At 45.4% G+C, this 20,091-nt stretch overlaps 1 protein-coding gene across 1 annotated transcript; it reads right to left on the minus strand.

Annotated features, from left to right (window-relative positions):
- Nucleotides 1-4,732: 4,732 nt before the first annotated feature.
- On the minus strand, nucleotides 4,733-16,415 carry WDFY1 (WD repeat and FYVE domain containing 1). Its single transcript, XM_009868947.1, has 11 exons — nucleotides 16,313-16,415; nucleotides 15,802-15,875; nucleotides 14,762-14,816; nucleotides 13,342-13,492; nucleotides 12,473-12,585; nucleotides 9,957-10,083; nucleotides 8,308-8,413; nucleotides 7,724-7,825; nucleotides 6,840-6,970; nucleotides 5,696-5,804; nucleotides 4,733-5,210 (listed from the first exon to the last, which is right to left on the minus strand). The coding sequence occupies exons 1-11, from the start codon at nucleotides 16,413-16,415 to the stop codon at nucleotides 5,151-5,153; spliced, it is 1,131 nt and encodes a 376-aa protein (XP_009867249.1). The 3' UTR covers nucleotides 4,733-5,150.
- Between the last annotated feature and the right edge of the window lie 3,676 nt (nucleotides 16,416-20,091).

Raw genomic sequence — 20,091 nt, forward strand, 5'->3', positions numbered from 1 at the left:
ATTCCCCACCACTTCAGTGCAGAACAAAGCATTCGTATCGCTAGAGACCGAACGGAGTTATTTATCTGTGCCACAGATTTTGATATCTTATCAGCAGCAACAGCATGTTCAGGAAGTAGTTCCGACATTTAAGCAGTTTCAAGTACTAGAAAAGTGTTTAAAAAAGCAGTCTCAGATCCTTATGGCCTGTACTGATCAGTGTACACGAGTACTTAAAAGGTGTCAAGTAGCATTTTGCTCCCTTTCCCAGCTGCATAAAACTAAGGGCAGGCGAAAAGATAGACAAGACATTGATGAAGCACCATCAACAATTCTTCTATCAACAGAAAATATGTTATTGTAGCCCTCTTGTGTTCAGTGGCACTAACAGCTATTAGATCCACAGCATCCTGCCTCATGGCCCCTTCAGTCCAGGCTCTGCAGGCTTTAACCACACTGCCAGTCAGTTCTTTGCCCTCTCCACCTTCCCTCAGCTGCTTTCACGTTTGTTTTTCTTTTCCCTCATTCCATCCCGACTGTAAAATCCAAACATATTCAGACCATGCTTCCAAAACAGCAGAGTGCTCAGCTGGTATATTCACACCGTAAAACATCTGGTAAAACTGAAACTGCTGGTTTGGAGTAGAACTAAAACACCGCTCCCTGCTTGTAAACATGCTTGTAATTTCCAGCATTTCTTCTTCATAAAAGGATTGTAATAAACACGATTTGTGGTCTCATTTCCCTCTTTTAGATAATGTTTATGAGCATTTCCTAAAAGACACTCACCTTCCACATTTGCCACCTCAGTCATCTTGATTTGGCCAGGGCAGGACCGGCTCGCTCTTGGAGATCAGGAGGTTTGGCTGTGCTTCAGGAGCTGCCGTCACCCGTCTCCAGGAGCCCAACTCCAACACACACACACTGCTGCAGAGGAAACCTGAAGGAGCCACAAACTAAGACAGAGAGAAAGAAAAATGAATGAAAAGAGAGAAAAGACACAAGAGGACAGCACTAGAACTGAAAAACAGCTGCGGCTCAGCAGCAACGACATTGAGGAATATTAGCAAGCGGCGCCCAGTCTCCATCAGCCTGAAAACTCTAGTTTTGACAGATATGTGCACACAGATTTTGAGAGCAGGGGAAACTGTAAGAATAACAGGCTTTAGAAAGAAAAAATCAATATAGGTAGCGAGAGTCATGGTATCATGTTTATCTGAAAGACAGCTATAGTAGCAAAGCCAGGAGCAAGTGAAATCCTACTCTCTGTCTGTCTTTCTCAATAAACATGGTAAAGGGGAGGAAAGCACGCACCTCCACAACATCTGTTATTTCAAGAACAGGGTAGTATAGACCATTGCAGAGGAAAAACAGAAAGATCACATCATAAAAATACATATAGGACAGTCAACCTGCATTTCTACATAAATTCATCTTGCGTTTGAGCTGGATAAATGCTAAGAGATACCTTAGTCTCCGGGTGTCTTGCAGGAAGCAGGATTCAGCACGCACCAGGGCCTTCGTAAACAAATTTTGTGACCAAAAGCAATTTAGGAATGACCACACCAAATAGTCAAATATTATACAGTAAAACCAGTAAGAGACCTTGGGCACACAAGTGAGTTGGAGGGCAATTAGTTGCATCAACTCGGAGCTGCCTGTGTGCTGGGGAGGGGAAAAGGCTCAAGCTACAGAAGCGGAAAGCAAAGTTTCTAACGACCCCATACATTTCAGTTTAATATTTGATAAAATATTTTAACTTAAGGCAGTTAGTCGATGACAAAGATTTCTTTTTTAAACATTAAGCTGGCAGAAATTCATCATGTTCTGTAGAGTTTGATCATGGCATTTCCCTCTGAGCCAGGTCATTGAGCACTAAGGACTTCATCTACAGAGACAAAAAGGCTTAGAGCTCTCCTTCTGAAGTATGTAGCAGTAAATGTGATCCACATAAAGATCTGCCCTTGCATCTGGCATATTCTAAATCTCTCCAGCGAACAAAGCCAACACCACACCAAAAAAACCTCACTGCAAAGACCTGGCACACAGCTTATCTGAGATTTAAATGAAGCCCCATCCCTCTGCAGGGAAGCATCTCAAGACAAGTGTAACCACCTCCTGGGGCTGCAGCTCATGTCCTCTGTACGTATTGCACTGTAGACCCTGCTCATCCCATCCAGCATAAATTAATTTTCCTCTAAGACCTCAGACAGGTCCGAGGGATCCCCAGAATTTGGACACGTGCCGTGTAAAAGAGGAGCCGGAGCACACAGTGAGGGTTGTGCATTCACAGAGCGGGAGAAAAGATTGATCATCCAAATAGACTAAGTGAATATCAAGAAATATTTTATTGTACATGTAATCAAAGTTTAAAAAACAGACAAGAAGGAGCAAGGGACAAATTTATCTAGCATCTTTGTTAACTACGCGGGGTACAGAAATACAACTAGGAAAGAATTAGCACAGATTAGTGCCCTTTTGCTCCCCTTCCCTGCCCCAATGAAAGTTATACAAGCAAGATTAGTAATGCTTCAAATCAAGCCTTCTCAGTAATTGCACACTTGAGCTGACAGAGCTGAAGTATGTTCAGTTTCATGAGAGAATATGTGCCTTCAAAAGAGCTGTTTATAAACAAAAGCACGACCTCTTCAGTGGTTTGTAAGCATTACTCATTCCACAGCAAGAGTATACTTCAATGACTAATGATTTAGCAGCAGTAATTGTCTTGTTATGTCTGAACTGACACTATCTTTAAGTATATCAATTATAGAAAATAGATTCCTTAGGTTTAACAATACGTAGTAGAGAATATATTATCTAGTGGCAAAATCGTAACGTAAAGAAGCAAAGGAAGTATTCACAGGGACGGGGAGAGCGGTGTGCTGAGCAGGGGGCACGGGGACTAACCAGAACTGAAGAAGCTGAAGCTCTGGAGTGCTAGCCGCAAAGGGGTCACACCTCAGTGTCGGCGGTGTAAGTTTCAGAACATCTGGTTTGAAAAATACGCTTTGTTCCACATCTACATCAACTTCCCAGCTGGACTTGTCACCCTAGATCCTCCTTACGTAGCCCTGCAGGATCTTAAACAGTTCTAGCAACGTAACTCACGTTCTGCCTTACGCTGTGAGAAAGAAGGTTTCCATTCTCTTCCAGAGAGAGGAAGAAATCTGAAAGTGAACAGAGACATTATCAGGGCTTATCCATCCCTTCAACCACTCAGTTTCCTCCCTCGTTGACAAGGATGAAGGCCTTCAGAGCAGAAAGCTGCAACTTTTTTTCCAGTACAAGATAATTTTCTCTCGATAGCTTAGAAAGAAGCTATCGCAAAAAATGTAAACTAGGCAGCGTGTAGCAAAGGATGAATCAAGTCGGTGTGACAAGCGCTAAATCCTGAACGAGCACATAAAGACGCGTTTGGGGAGTCCCACAAAAGGGATTTGTTTACTCTTCAGTGGCCAACAAGCCCAGTAAACTAAAAGACTCTTCACAAAACTTCCAGAGAAGGCCCAGGGAAAGGCAGACAAAGCCAGCTCCAAAATAACCGTAACCAACATATTCTGGATTCTAATGCCCTTCAGAAACTACCGGCTTTTTGGCTTAAAACGCGAGCGAATCATGACATAATAATGACACCATGACCCTCCCCTATCTGAGCCTACAGCATGGTCGACTGCAGATGATTAGTGTCAAGTTCAGTAACCCAGGGCTTCAGTTCACTAATGCTCATAGCACCGCTTGATTGTTGCTGTAAATAAAGACAGTCTAACCCTTAAGTCTTCCGCCAGCAGGAGCAGAGATTACCTCCGACAGTTGTGCAACACCACTTATCCCGGGCCAGCTGACCTACCCACATATTTTGTACCCACACAATTTGCCTCTGTTTTTAAGAGAAATCTAACCAGCTCCAAGCTTAAACTCTGTGACGCATTACCTTGGTGTTCCAAGCTTCAGAGTAAGTTCTCCTTACAGTGTTCAAACGTAGGAAACTCATGCAACTGGCAGACCAATTTATTGACAGCATCTCACTAGTTATTGTCTGTACCTGCCAACTGCACAGCCATAAAAGCCTCTCAGCTCTTCCTCATAGTTCTCAGCTTTGAAACAGGAAAGGATCAATACAGGTATCTCAGGATTAACAGACCTAGGTGCAGGGGAAAAAAGCAGCTGCTCTGTACCTCAGTCATTATTGCTCAGTAGTTATCCATTTCAAGCAACACCAAGGCAGTATTTGAATTTATGCTGCAGTTTAGCAGAGACAGGTTCCCTACTGTTAAAGAAACATCAACAGGGAAAAAAAGGTCTCTAAAATTTAGCTGGCCGTTTTTTCTCAGCCATTGCATCTAACAAGGCAGATTTGCTCAGGTTCCTGTTTTAACAGCCCCAGAGAGTCGTCAAAGTACATGGCTCGTACCTACGGCCCGTCTTTAGAGTAGCCGGGCTGCACGCTTTCGAAAGGACTGCAGGAGCTGGCTAGCTATGCTGAACACTACTTAAAGAGCCTAGAATTGTTCAGAGACTCACCAGCCACCTAAACAGAACAGTGGTCCCACAACAGCGATTTCACAAACAACTGAACTTGAAGACAAACGCTACAAGAAAGCCAAGAAAGGAAATCTTGTGTGATCAAAGTTTCTCTTACGGAAAGAAGCTACCTGCCACTTGGAATTATCTCCTCCTTCCACAGGAATAACCAACGCACCTTTTGGAGGCAGTTTAGACGGCGACTGCTCAAAAGCATTTCCACGGGACTGCTTTTTGGAAGAGAGAATAAGTTATTTTACTAATTAATTGACTAATTGAATTGACTACACTCGCTTTTACTCCGGTAACATTTTAGCTACAAGGTATCTGTACAAGATATATCAGCAGAGATAGCACATTGTTAACACGACATATGTAAACCGAGACACAACAGGTCCTTTCGTCGCGGCGTCACGTTGCAGGAAAGCCGTTTTACGTTAGTCCGGGAGGCTGCGAAACCTTCTGCACCAAGGGGATCCTTGGTGAGCCCAACAGAAAAGCCGTGCTCTGCCAAGGTGACTGTCCATCCTGGAACAGCAGCAGGAGAAGAATCAAGCAACCAGTGTTTGCGGTAATATTCTTAGAGAAGGATTCCGTTCGTTCGGTGCGTATTGCTGTACATAAGGTGCACAAACCTGTCGCGTACGAGATCAGCGTGAGGAGAAGCCAGTTGCAAGGCTGCAACCAACTACTGGAGTCATGTCCCAGATCTAGAAGAAAACATTGTGGAGAATTACACAGCATTACTGCAAGACCCAAGAGGTGTTTTCTGTCAGAGGCATAGAAGCAAACAGAAGGACCTTCCTTGACCCAAGGTAACAAATCCTGTTTAAACTGTATGTGAAGGAAAACATCATAGAGTCAGACCAGCCTTACAAAGCAAAAGCCAAGCTTAGGGCTCAAGAGACCTGCACGTTCCATCATGCCTGGGTCTTTAAGGCTGCTGGCAGACCCTCCTACTACTGGTGCCTGCTTTGTTTGTCCAAAGGACACCAAGAGGCACCAGTTCTGGCAACCAGACTCCGTACAGTGGTTACGGGCCACTCCCGCATTCAGCCTGCAACAAATGCCATCCTTGCTGCCCACAGCAGTTAGCTTTGGAGCAACAGTTGTCAGAAAGAAAAAAGTATATAGAAACGTTAGTTCTCCATTATATACGTATCATAGTAAACCCAAGAAAGAGGGAGATGACTACCTTCACAATCCGGTCGCTCCCGCAAGTCACCATTAGCCCTCTGGAGATGTCCATGGACATGTGCGAAATGTTGTGTTTTCCTTCATGAAAGGTTGCCAAGGAAGTACGGCTGCACGAGAACAATTCAGGTGAGAGTCAGCCGGCACTGGAGCGGCGCAAAACAAACTTGCAGGGAAATGAAGTTGCTCAAGCACTAATCAATCAGTCCCGAGAAGTGCAGTGCCATATCCAAGGGGACAGAATTAAATTAGCAAGTGACGCTAAGGCACTGCTGGTGGAGTTACACCGGCGTGTCATTCCCTGGCCCTCTGCAGCCTGACTGTTAACAACAGTAGAGCAGAAGTGGGACACTGCGTTAGCAAATAATTCTACTCTTGGTTAGAAAGTCAAGTTCAGCTACATTTTTTACTGCCAGCTACAGTGAGTCAACTAGGGCACAGCACCTCCCTTTCTCAAAAACAAACAACCACACAAACAACAAAAACACTCCAACCAACCAACCAACAACAAAGAACTAAAATTGGCATCTGATTACTTTGGTCCTTTGGCACTCCAGGTGTCCAAGGAGGTGACAAGACAGTGAAATGTTGTTCATATTGAGATAAAAAGGGGGTTCCTTCATTGCTTAGAAGAGTTTAGCAACATGGCAAATGACATTTAACCCAATTTGCTTGCATGGGGAAAATCAAGTTGGGCTGTGAAGAATATTCCCTTGAAAGAGTTTTCAGTAGGCGTACATCAGCTAACACACACACATCCAGGAACCATTTAGCAATTCCAAGCACAATCAATAGCCTTTACCCAAACCAAAACCTCGAGACAAATATATTTCAACTCTAGGTTGCGGACAAGAAGAAATAAAACGGGTAAAAAAAGTCGTAATGCCACAACTGATCCAGATCAGCTTGCAGAGACAGCTGAGAGTTCTCTGCCGTCGCAGGGCTCTGAGCGCCCAAGGTAGAGGTGGCCTCCTCCAGAGAACCAGCCTGGCACGTTGGGGTTGGACTAGATGACCTCTAGATCTTCCAGCCTCTAACATTCTATGATTCTATGTTTGTGGAGCATCGCGTGCAGGCATGGAGCAAGCGCGAGCGTTTCTGCAGCTCAGCGGTACTGCTGGAATTTATTACTTCTTAATACTCACTCTTCGTCCTTGATCGACTCAAAACAGGAATCACAGACGCGGACCTGGAACTCGAACCCCATGATTGGGTAACTCGACCGCTTGGTGCTGCACTTGCCACACACCGCCTGCCCACACTTTCTGCAATGATGCTTCATGCAGGAAGAAGAAAATAAATAAGCAAAATCACTATATTGTGCCACTTGACCCCTCACTAAGTGTTCCCTGAAAACCCACAAAACTTCTGGTTTGCAACCAGTGAGAAAATCTCATTACTTCAACCAAAGACTCTGAGCTCTGAACAGTATTCTTGGCCATTACTGCGTTTACCGCCGTATTCCCTCCCTGCCCATCTTTTCTTCCATTTGCAAGTTCCTTTGAGGAACAGGGGAAAAAAGGGGCTTGAACAAGCAGCCGTGGAAATCTCAGTCTAAGAAAGCCAGAAACAGCCAAGTGTCCTGGTGTCTGTCCAGTCCCTCCAAAAAGAAAGCCGTCTGGAAAGCTTTCACCTTCTAGCCGAGTAAGAGCAGGGCCATCACTGCTTCGCTGAGCTGAGTAGCCTACAACACGTGAGGGGCAATCTGCTTGGTTATGGGGCACCCTGTGCCACTTTACCCAATGCTTGAGTATTAGCTGTCCACAGCTCCAGTGCATGGAAATATTCAGAGAAATCCAAGGGAACACTCCCAGCCCAGCCCGCTTTGCCCCACGACGGAAGCTGGAGGCAACACTTTCCACAGAATCTGGCAATGCCACCTAGAAGTTGCGACCTCTCCGCAAACCCTCACTTCAAAGCAGCAGAAATACCAGCAGTTTCAAAGATCTAACAGCTTAAGTGCTTTCCTGTTTGTCTTTTGCTTAAGTGTCAGAAGTACAGCTAGGCTGTAAAAAACCAAAGATCTCACCTGTCTCAATCCTAGTGTCTTTGTGTCCCACATTTGCTTTATATTCCAGAAGAAAGGTTGTTCACACTTCTGGCAGGAATCACTTTCTAGCCATTGAGGAGCCTACAAAAGAGCAAACCAGCAAACAATCAGATGGATTTTTCCTCATACAGCCAAGGAAGTTTGTTTTAAGAACCCAAAGTAAAGTTTTACTTGGAAAGATGCCCTGTCTCACCTCGGGACATTACAACAATGGATTGCCTATAGTACACAGAAAATTTAGCACACAAAATGCCAAATCCAAGACTACGGTTATTTGCTACCTGCACACCTCCTACACTTTTTAAGCCCAAAGCTGTAGCCATCTCAGTGAGCACGCTGTCTCATTGAGATAAGACAAAGCAGTCCCAAGCCTGTCCTGGGAATCCATCTACTACAAAGCACTATGGGCAGCCACTAGAGCAGCGTGGGTTTTTATAAATATCCTTTCAGGCAATGTGAGGAAAACAGCCTGCGGAACTGATCGGCAAAGCCACGCCAGCCTCTGAAAAGGGGCAGAAGAAAATAATAGTTAAACAAATCTTTGACCTAGGACATGATCTTACCTCTTCTCGGCTGATATCCATGTTCCAAACAGCAATTCCCCCATCAGCTGAACAAGACACCAGCTGCCGTGTCAGCTGGATGTAACAGATAGCCTGCACCTTGTCACTGCAAACAAAGCAGACACAAAGGTATTTAAGCAAAGCTTAGTTCCCCAGCAAACCCCACTTCATCCCTGTAAAGCTACCTGGGAAGCCAGAAGGGATTTCCAAACACTCTGCTAAGTCTACTAAGTGGGGCTATGGAGATGAGCGGACAGATGCTGTCACCCAAGCACTACCCTACCATCAGGATGTCGCCCAGACCGGTGTTCTTACAGCCTCGCCCAGAACACCAGAGGTGCAGCCCAGGTTAATATTTGCTGGCAGCAAGCACTGACAGTGAGCTGAGTGTCAGCTGGGCCAGAGTGCTCCTGCAAATACTCCTCTGTGTTGGCAAGCAGTGTCAGTTACCAAAACAGAGACAACTGGAAAAAATAAAGAGGAACGCTTCTTTCAGGATACAGCTAGGAAGCAGAGGGAGCTTCCACTTTTGCTAACAAACCACAGGAGTCAAGCCTGTAGCTGCAAAGCGAAGCATGTGTGCTAAATGAGACCACCGAGACAGTTAAAACCTAAATCAAGTCAGGGCAGAACACAGGCCTACCCTGAAAATCTAAACAAAAGATCTCGACAGCATTAGACTGCTTTGCAACATCTAAGTTCGATTACAAAAGTAATTCTGCTTCTCAGAAGTTTGGTGCTAAGTGTGATGTTTGAAGAGAAACTAACAGTGTTATAAGTCTTCACCAGGACACGATGCAGCAGTAACAGCCGTAACAAAGTTCTCCAGCCACTGAGGTCAGGTACGTTTTTGTAACCAGCACTCTACTGTTAGTTCTTTAGCCATAAAACTAAATCCTCCAGATTTAACAAGAGTTCTAAGGCTGTCAGTCCTGATCAAAGGTGGGTGGAGGCATCTATGGGATTAGACAAGAGGAGAACGCACAATACAAACACTAAGCAAGAGCTCTACTACCGCTGCCTTTCTACACAGAATCTGTCTTCGGAGGTGAACTGCCCGTCAGGCTGAATTGATTCAAAAGTGGCAGCTAGCGCTGCAGATTTGCAAAAACAGTTGCTCAAATACAGACAACTAACTACTAATCCCCAGAACAGGGGAGATGTGACGCGCTTTTCTGAAGTGAAGAGACCACCCCTGCAATTTAGCCAATCAGTTTATCACCTCGCTGATAGAAACAGAGAACAGGAACGTATCGAAGCTTCTTCTACATGGGTGCACGAACACGTTTGTATAGAAGTTCCTAGCCCCACCCTCACAGGCAATTCAGTGATGTATTCACAGGCAACTTCTACATCAAGTCCAGGCAAGATGATTTGAGATTTTTACCCACCTCCTTCTATAACCTACTTTTACGTTACATTCTCATTACCCACAGGTTGGGAGTATCAAACACAAGCAAAAAAACCAGATTTATCGGTAAATGCTTTCCTAGTGCTGATTATCCTTCTCCCCCCTCAAAGTCCTCAGAGTTGCACGAAATTTTCTCCACCACTCGCAAAGATTCAAATATCTCGCCGCGCTATTTAGCCGCCTCGGGACTCTGCGTTCGTTACAGACCACACAGGAGAAGCAAGACACCGTTACATACTGATGTCCCTGGAGCAGCAGCGTTCGCCCCTTCCTTCCACCAATATCCCACATGATAATGCTGTGATCGGAGGCACCCGAGAAGAGCAGTCGTTGCACAGGGTCCCACCACAGGGAAGTGATCCCTCCTAGGAAAGAGCATCCTGCAGTTAGATCCAAGGGAGCCGCTCCCCAGCGCAAAAAAATCCCTTACTACTCCCTTACTACTCCCTTACTACTCCCTTGCTACTCCCTTACTACAGTGGAGATCGAAAGCCTTCAGGGGGAGGACGGCGTGCGACAGCAAGGTGCTGCTAGAGAGGCTACACAAACCAGCAAAGCATCCCGAAGAAGAAAGTTAGGTGCAAAGCATAAGCCAGAAAGTTGGCGTTAGTAGCTTTCTGCCCCTTGTATTTAGGTGGTTGGTTTTAAGAGTCTTCTTTGGAAGATGAAAAGTATTAAAATTTTCCAGTAGTACCTAAAATACAATACGGGGCTCGGTCAGCGCTTGCAGGACCACGTGCGGCACTCACAGGTAAACCAACTCCCTTACGGAACCACTGACAGACTTCAAACAGAATAAGAAACTAAGAGACAATTCCACCGCTGCGAGCAAATCTGGCCGCTACGTACTCAATCACAAAAGCACATTTCAGAAGGCCCAACCAACCTGGCTGTGCACCTCGTTAGTCAGACATAGAAAGAAATGAGACATGAGACATGTGACTGCAGCAGTCTTATCCCAAATCCATACGCGTGGTAATGTAGACAGGAGACTAAAGAAGTAATTTGGTCTCTCATACTGCCTGTAGTTTCAAAGCCACAGGAATATTTTTGTCCCCCCCTTCCTTACAGACATCCTTCCCTTTAAAGCATCCTTCCACTGCTCAGTTGTTATCCAAAGCCTCAGCCAGTCTGAAAGCAAGAGGAACGGTATTTACAGCCCAAATCAGTCCTTCCCAGCTCTCTGGAGCAAGAGACTTTTCTTGCCTCCCTCAGGGCTCCACTGCTCTCAGACTGCGCATCTGGGAATAGCTGTCTCAGAGCACCGAGCATCTGCACCACAAAAGGCAGCCCTTTTAGTATTATCTCAGCATTACACAGAGCAGGCTGTTAAATATGGAGAATTCTGGAAGCTGACTGCTGAAGGACAGGCTCTAAAAACCATTGAAATGCAAAGCAAACGCTGCTGGCTTATGAAGTCACAGCAAGGCAAGAGCTAGAAGGGAAACGAGATGAAGTCAGGCTTTTGCAGTCTGGCAAACACAGCTGCACGCAGGCAAGAACTAGGTGCCGTTTAAGTTTAGAGTTACCAGGTGTGAGAATATTACACAAATACTGGGGAGGAAAAAAGGTTATGCAACCTGTTTAGGTTTAAAAAAATACTATTAAAAAAGCTACTATTACACCAAGCGAAAAAAACCCTGTTTCGGCCTCTCAAATTTAATCACTTTTTATACTAGATCAATGCTTTTGACCACAGAGTAGAGCAAAAGCACAGAGGTAAAGGAGTCTCTAAGGCCAGGAGAATTGTTTTGCTCTTTAACTGAAACAATCTGGATCTCTGCTTGCAAGCTGAAGAGGCATTTATGGTTTGAAAAAAATCTCAACTTGCCTCCTGCGTTCAAATTCAGCTTTTTCATTTCAGTGGTTGGTTAATGAGGAGCCTACCCAGCTCTAACAAAGTCTACTCTATGCTCGCAGCTATGGGACAAGGCAGCCTTTTCCAGCGGGTCAGAGACTCGTGACCCTGCAAATTCACCCCTACCCAAAGGCAAACTGTTCAGCTGACTTGAAAGCTGCCAGTACCACATGGGGAGAGGCACTAAGTCTTGGTTATTTTTATGAAATTACGCCTTCTTCAGTGGTTTGCATTCTTGCCTTACCCACTGCAGCTCCACATCATGCTACAGACTATCCGGCTCTTCAATTGATAGAAGGATTTCAGCTTCCTTACACAGGATGAGACCCTTGTCTTTGACCAGACAGTTGTGATCCTGACAGGCTCTCTAGATTTCTTGCTTATAGCTTAGGTTCAGTTAAACACAAGAAACTCAACTAGAGTCTCATAAAAACTGATCAGAACAGCAAAGTCTGCAGTGGGAAGAATTAAGTGGCTTTTCAGAAGCTAGGCCGGCGGTTGCTGAAGCAGCTTTAGGTACTAAAAGGTTCTCCAGATTAAAAAAAAAAAAAAGTAACAGAGCCTGGTCCTTTCTTTTCAGTGTTAAGGTGACTAAAGCTTTTAAAGGTGGCCACCTAGTGGATAACTTGTGTTTAATTTAATACATGTCTACCTTTATTTTTTATCTGTAATAAAAATACCTGTCAGTATAAGGCTAAAATTTCCCCTCGACGAGAATGTGCCTGTTCGTTACGAAATAGTCATGTGGGCAGCTTTGAAGACCTTTTGACAGCTGCTACGCTGCACCACTTGGTTATCCAACATCTATCCTTAAGAGGCAAATATCCAGCTGAACATCTCCTCCCAGTTTTACAAAGAGGTACCGTCATCTGAATTAAGAGGAAAAGTTACTTTACCTTCATGCCCCTTGAGTGTTGTGATAACGGAGCACGTATTCTGCTCGAGCTTCAGGAGAGTGATCTGTCCAGAATAATCGCCAACGAACGCGTGCTGAGTTTCATGGTCGTATCTGAGCATCGGTCAAGGAGAAACCTTCTCCAGCGTCGCTGCCATGAACCCTCATGCACACACCTGTACCTCCAGCTACTGCCCAGCCACATCGACACCGCCACCATTAACAAGTGTTAAAATACAGGGTTAGAATTTCAAGGACAAATTTTGATATGTGAACTACATTTTCAGCTACTGGGCTTTAAGTCTTTTACAGGGGATAAAGAATGCCCTGAAGTACCTGGAGCTGAACGGGCAACCAGAGTTCTTAAGCTACAAATGAGCAGTTAAAAGCAATTTGCGGGAAACCAAACTGCACACAGACTAATTACCCCTAGTAACGAACAGTTTCAAGGTACCCTGTAGCTTCAAGAGATTAACACAAGAAAAGACAGAAAAATTAATGCAGTCCAAAGGGTTTTCAGGGTGTTTTATGCTCTAGAAGGACTCAAACGCACACTGGCATCTGCTGAACTCAGTGACTCGCCTACAAAGTCTACAGGCCAGGCTATAAATGCTGCTACTAGTCACTTCCACAAAATGCGAGACAAATACCTCAAAATTAGGAACCAGCACATGCTGCAAACTCGAGGTCACAACACCCCCTTCGACTCTAATACAAATAAGGTTATTGAACAGCTCATCGGAATCAGGGTTTGCAGACTCACGAGAGATTTCACTCCAGCTTTCTGCCTGAAAAGGAGGGAGCAAACTGAAGTACAGGAACAAAGTGCCCTGCCAGTTTCAGGAGGGGCGACCATTTTTCAAAGGATACTGTAGACACGAAGCCCAAGAGGTGAAGTAGTGTCTCCCCAGCATGCTCCCACTCCTGGTGCACATCCAGCTGACACACTTGTCATGGCCAGTGCTGATAACCCACTCTGATGTCAGGCAGAAAGTGATAGCAGACACTCGATTCTGATGGGCTGTGGGAAGAAAAAAAGATTCTGGCTAGTTTTTCCTAAAAAAATAAAAATCCAAGTGATATTCTAATTTGGAGAGACCTAGGTTGAAGAGGACATCTAAGCAATGCCCCAGGGAGAAGAATTAAAAGGTTAGCATCATTCTCTTTGGTATTTGCCTCCTGAATAGCTTAAGTGAGCCAAACACACTAATTTAAGCCTTTGTCCCTCAGAGAGAGAAGCCGAGCTCAGCCCAGATACCCAAGACGCTCTGGTTAACAAGCGGTGACCCCTCAGCTTCCTCCAGTTAGGCCGGGACTTCCAGGAAAACACCTAAAAACCTTAACTGCTTTCTTTAAGTGCATCTTTCCCTGACCACGGGGGAGCTGTGCTCAGATTCTTGCTTTTAAGCACCTGAAAGCGTAGCTAATCCATCTGCTCCCTGCGACAGCCCCCAAACCCCCCCAGCTCTGTTGAGAACTCAGCAAGGAGCCACACGAGCCTTGGAAGGATGCTCTCCCTGCCCCCAAGAGGCAAGTACTCCCCTTGACTGAGTTTGTCAAGTCATCTTCCTCTGAATAAAGGCGGGTTTTGTTGCTTTAAGAACAAGGTCTTTTTCTCCTAAGCAAGAACATCGCTGCTCTCGGTGTCAGGGAGTCACAGGACAAACTGCACTTTGTTTTGCTACATAATCTGCAGCCTTTAGCAGTCTCCTTCAAGCCCTTTCAAATTAATATTCCAATCTTAACCAACAATTTCTTGTAGGGATGTGCGGACAAATGCTGAAAATAGCATCTCCATATGTATTAGAACAATCCCTATGCCCCGGGTACAAATTTAAAAAAGACTTTTTTCAGCCCTGTTGCCCTCCTGAGATGACAGAGAAGGCAAGGACTCTCATCTCCAGCTAGAAGCGATACAGCCCAGTGATTACAAAGAGGATGGAAATTGCAAACACCAAAACACGCCCCTGGAAAGCTCTGACCCTAACGTTCCTGCAGGGTAACTGCTCCACCTGGAAAGCAAAACCTGGACTCCCTAGTTCTGGCTCAGAGACTGACAATGTACTGAGCTTAATGATAACGACTGCAACTCAGGCTCAGCTCACTGAGGATTGCTCAATAACAGAATATTTCTCTCATGGCAGTTATCCCCAACTAAGTGATAACCAGAAGGTCAGTCACATTTAAAGCATATTTAGATCAAATAACCCATGACAGTGTCCAGTTTCCTCCGCATGTCAGATGCCTCCCCTTCACACAAGCGTTAGTGCAGACACTGGTAACAGTTTACCTGGATAGGTCTTCACGAAGTTCATCTTATTAAAGTCCTCTGAAATATGAAACTCCTGAAAGAAAAGTGGAATCATTAGAACAGATATCACAGTGACATAAGCAATATTGATACTCAAAAAAAAGAGAGCAGTGACTTCACAGGCCAAGATTTCCACAGCAGCAATATATCTCACCAAAACTGGCAGTTTCTCAGGCTGAAGCACAGCACACTGACACACCAATGGTTAATTTAAGTTACTACTGAACCACATTTTCTACACGGAGCATCCTGTCAGAACCAAGTTTGCTGAAGGGACATTACAGAAAAAGAGAAGAATCTGGGACTTCACACCAGACAGATTTGAGCGTTCTCTATTCGATCCATTAGCCTTACTGAAACTTCAAAAGTCTCACTTTACAACTTCAAGCAGTTGTCATTAGAATCCCTATTCTATGCAGTTACACGTAGGCTACTCACAGTAGTTACCAGCAGAACCACTATTTATGACACTCAAACAGTACCCTGGCTCCTCAGGAGAGCTGTTGTTTTGACCTTACTTTCACAGAGCAAGGAAACCACTAACACATCTGAGAGTCACAAGATTCCCCTCCCTCGCCAAGGAAAGACGGGAAGAACACGGCCCCACTTTGTGTTCTCTCACATGTATCTTCTCTCCAGGAGCCGGAGAGCAACCGAGTACAGAAAGAAGATTTTCCAGAAAGAAACTGACCCTGCCTCTTGTCATTTTAGAGCCAGCGTTGAATTTTCCACATCATAAAAAGATCTGCGGTGAGAGATTTCTGAGACATGCATGGTGAGACACAGGCAGGTCCACACTTCTGACTTGTTGAGGCTAACTACCTCACACCTAGCCAGAAGAAACCTTTTTTATTTGCAGTTTCCCTGCCATGCGCCTTCTCAGGTGACCCGCCAAGTTCAGCCCTTTAGCAGTAGCTGCACTCCGGGGGAAGGGAACAAAACCAAGTTACCACCAACACCTGGTGCTCCCGGACTAATTGAGTCCAACTGTACCCTGAAGAAAAGTCACAGCAACTTACCATGATAGCTCCATTATCCTGGCCCACAAAGATTCTCCTGCTGTCATGATGATAAGCCATGGCTGAACACGGTGCTGTCACACACACACAAAAAAAAGCAGGCACATCAGAGTTATTGAAACAGAAGCGTTAGGAGACATGTGACTTTTTACTAAAGCCAATTCTTCCACTCGTGACAAAATCATGACAGGTTAAGTAGCTTGATAGAAATTAGTCTGCACAGATAACATCCCTGGTTACACTTAAGATCTTGAGCTCACTCAAATTCTCTCAAATGGAGCTTTGAGTTGTACACAAGAAAAATAACCAGTTCTTCACATCTGAGGACTGTACTGTTAGAGCGAGCCAAGTGCAAGACGGAGATGAGTAATTCCGTATCAACCATCGAGAAGAAAACCTGAGCTGGCGTCGTTTCCAAGCTCCTGAACTCAAATTCATCGACTGAAACAGCACGGAGGGATTCCCCGCACTGTGCTGGCTCATCCCTTAGCACCTCCGGCACCGTACTTACACGACATGGTGTGATAGATGCTGGGCCAGTACTGTCCGCTGTCTCTCTTCAGCCATACCCGGATTGTTCTGTCGTGGGAGAAGACAGTTGTGAGCAAGAGCATCATCCCTTGTGCCCAAACCAGTTTGTTACTTACGTATCGGCTCCAATCCTCTCGGCTTTTGCACTACTCAAACGTAAGAGTTAGAGGAACAACAAGAGAAATGACAGCATCCTAGCGCATTAAGAATAATAGTTCTAAGAAGAGCCATCCCTGGATTTGGAAGAGTTTTCTTCAAAACTCTTTATACCTTACGTTTTAGTAAGTACCACATGGAAATGTGATTCCAGCTCACCGCAGAAATCAGTGCGCGGTGCTTCCCTTTAATTCCTTCTCCTTGGCTCTGGCTGATTTAAGCCAAATTCAAGTTGCAGGAGCTTTCTCGTTTCAGCAGAGCAAACCACAGTTTCTTTTATAGTAGATTAAGCGCTTGATAGGTTTGGAAAAAAGAACTGCAAATCCTTCCATTATGGAAGCCTAAGCTTCAGCAAGGAAGTGGAAAGTTATTGCCAATTAAAAACATTCCTATGACAGGCACACTTGAAGGGAACGGTTAAGGCAGTAGACAGTTAAGGTTATTTTAAGTCTACTTGAGATTTCCTCTCCAAACCATTGTTTGCTGCCTTGTTACTGTTTCAGTCCAACTTCCTCATTCCTAAATGGAAACTGAAGTGATGGGTAAATAAGTGTACCTGGAAACACTCAACCTCAAGAACCTGAGAGACTTAACTGCGATGAGTTGTTCTATTTACTTTTAGCTAAAAAAAAAAAAAGGGGGGTTGGTATTTAGAATCTTTCAGAAAAGAAACAAAACGGGACAGATTTGCTAAGCACCACATAGGGTTGTCAGCAAGAGGTTAAGGTACGGAGCGCAGGAGGGCACTGCTGTCTCGCCCCAGGACCAGAACTCTGCAGGGTGAAGACATGAAGGCAGCACGCTAATTTTGTAATTCAAGGGCTTCTCGTTAAAAGCCCACTCGAAAATAAAGCAGACAGTGCCCAACATTAACGTGCTACTTTCCTCTTCTACAATTTGAGATCGCTAAAGCAGAGCGTACGCTGCCCCAAAACAACTTTCAGCTTCTGAATCAAGTCACTTTTCCACCAGCTCCGTGGCAAATGCACGTTACTCCAGTCCATTAAATATTCTGCATTAAGACCGTCTCTCAAGAGCCAGCGCTTCTCCATCACAATTTCCGACACTCTGCCTCACGCCCAGGCAGTTAACACTTGAGGAGAGCGGTCGCTATTTCTCTGCAACATGAGAAAAAGAAGAAAACAACTCAACGCTCTCAAGTCATTCTTAGGATGCCCGCGCCAGCATGGGTTAGCACCTCCGCAGCTTTAATGGCGTTTTAATTTGCTTTTTAAAGCAGCTCCATCATACTGAAACTGTTCAGGACATCTCGGATGGTGGGTTCCACCCTTACTCATTCAACCCCTTCACTTCTAGCTCAAACCGTGTGATTATTTTTGGTACACAAAGACGAGGCGTTATCGTGGTGACCGACATCGTGCCTCGCCGATTTTCCCCAAGGAGACTGTTTCCTCTCAGCGTTCTGGTCACTTATACTCAACTAAGAACCAATACAAAGGAAGTGAAAATTTGCTTTTTCGAAACAAAATACTTCCCGGCAGTACAACTTGTGCACTGATCACCAACGATACAGCCCTTCGCTGAAGTCGAGAGCAAAGAGCTGCGAGAGAGCAAAATCAACTTCTGAAAGCTTCTTATTTCGGTTTAAGTAAGATTTAGACTCTGCTAGCCTCGTGCCTGCAAAAATAAGCTGTCAGACAGCTTTATGTCTAATTATACACAGCTCTGACTGAGCAAAATTTGAAGAGATTGTTTCACAGTAGTCAGCAAAGAGCCCCGTGCCAAAATCCCACTCCTCCTCAATCCTCTCTCCTACAGCCCTGTTGTTGTGGTGCATCTCCTTTTGCTCAGGCAAATTAATTTGGGAAATACCAGTCCCAGCTGAAAGTCCTCCAGCAAGCAGGCACATTTATAGAAGAATTCAAGAGCAGCAGGAAAATCCAACCTTGTAACAATACAAGTATGCAGCTACGCCAGCCCTGTCCCAAGAACCGCGTCCTCCTACGGCCTTCAAACCACGGCTTTCCTATCAGAAATCTATCCCTGACAACTGTTTTCCCAGCAAGAACAGAGGACAGCAGCCTTCTGGCAGCCAAAACAAACCAGAAGCATTTAGAGCGTGTGTTCCCAAAACAGCGTCGGGGGCCTGGTCTAATCGTGGTGTGACGCAAGCCCGAGGACACAGCTTGCAGCCGGCACTTTTCAATTGAATGTATGCTCCCCAAAATGTTCGTTTTGACCAATATTTCGATTCCAGGACTGAAAAACAGAACATCATTTAAAACAGAACTCTTGTAACGGGAGGATAGCCTACGATGTTCCTGGAGTACGTTTGTGCACCGGTGTTTTCCTCGCTACGCCCCTTGTAAACACATTCCTTCGACTGGTTATTATGAAATACCTGACCGCCTCAGCTGTATTAAGATGTAATAAAAAAAATACTTTGGCCCTACTGCCCTGATGCACACAGCAGCTCTCTGGCTTCTTGAACTCTGTACCTGGCTTGCTGCTAGCAGGATCGTCAGTCTTGCGCTGTCAACACCCACACCCCATTTTTCGTGGGCCAACAGGAGAGCGGCAAGTTTGGTAACACGTGGAACTGCAGGTGAAGGATACGTGAGCGAGTCGGCTCTGATGGGCTGTAGGAGGCTCCTCAGATTAGAGGCACCGCGGCACAACAGTTTCTGGAAGTTTAAAAATCGAAGGAAAACTCCCACGAGAAGGAAGGCCACAGGAATTTAGCCTTGAGCCCAAAACTTCTGGTGTTCATTTACACGCCCCCCTGTCACAGGAGAGGAAAGTGTCTCTGTCTGACATCAAAACTTGCCCAGATAAAGATGCAGCTGCATCCTTGGCTCTTATCGGCACCGGCTGCTAACCTTCAGCAGCACACCCTGCAGCTTCAGGGCTGGCAACATCTGCTACTGGCTACAGCCCTGCACCAGGAAACTCTGTTCAGGTTCACTTCAGATACAAGTCCTTAAAAAGTGTAATAATTTTTGGGGGGGGGAATGTGAAAGGGGAGGGGGGTGGAATCCAATCAGCCACTTTAAAGAACTTCTACTGCCCATTTTCTGAAGAGTTCAACTGGCACTTGAAAACAATTCCTGGCACGCCAATGAAAGCCACCTCTTCCCACCGCTCCACGGGAAGAGAGGACAGACCGGCGCTTTCTGATGTTCTCAGAAGCAAAAAGCAGCTCAAAAAAAAAGGGCAGCTACAGCTTCACATGTTTTAACATCAGCTTTACGCTGTCAGCTCGCTGAGAAGTCTCACTAAGCTGACAGTGTCTCCACCCGACCTGCATAAGAGCACCATGACATGTGCTACACCGACTTTGTTGGAAAACTAACAATATCTGGTAAACTTCAGGTAACCCAGGACACAAGTTTCCACGCTTTGCGCTTGACCCGCTCCCCTCCAACTCCCGAGCGCCTCGGCTAACGGCGAGTTCATGAAATCAGCACGGGCTGTTGCTGGCGGCTCTGCTTGCTCTTTTTCTTTTCTCTTCTTCTTCCATCAAGCTACACCTCGAAGAACGCACCCTCATCCTTTGCACATGCATTCAAGCACTGCTGCAGTTTCTGGAGCACCACCTACCCCTCTTCCCATTCAAAAGTCCACTTAGTGCAGGGGGCAAAC

This window comes from Apaloderma vittatum, unplaced genomic scaffold (genome assembly GCF_000703405.1).
Source record: "Apaloderma vittatum isolate BGI_N311 unplaced genomic scaffold, ASM70340v1 scaffold32904, whole genome shotgun sequence".
NCBI classification, from domain to species: Eukaryota; Metazoa; Chordata; class Aves; order Trogoniformes; family Trogonidae; genus Apaloderma; species Apaloderma vittatum.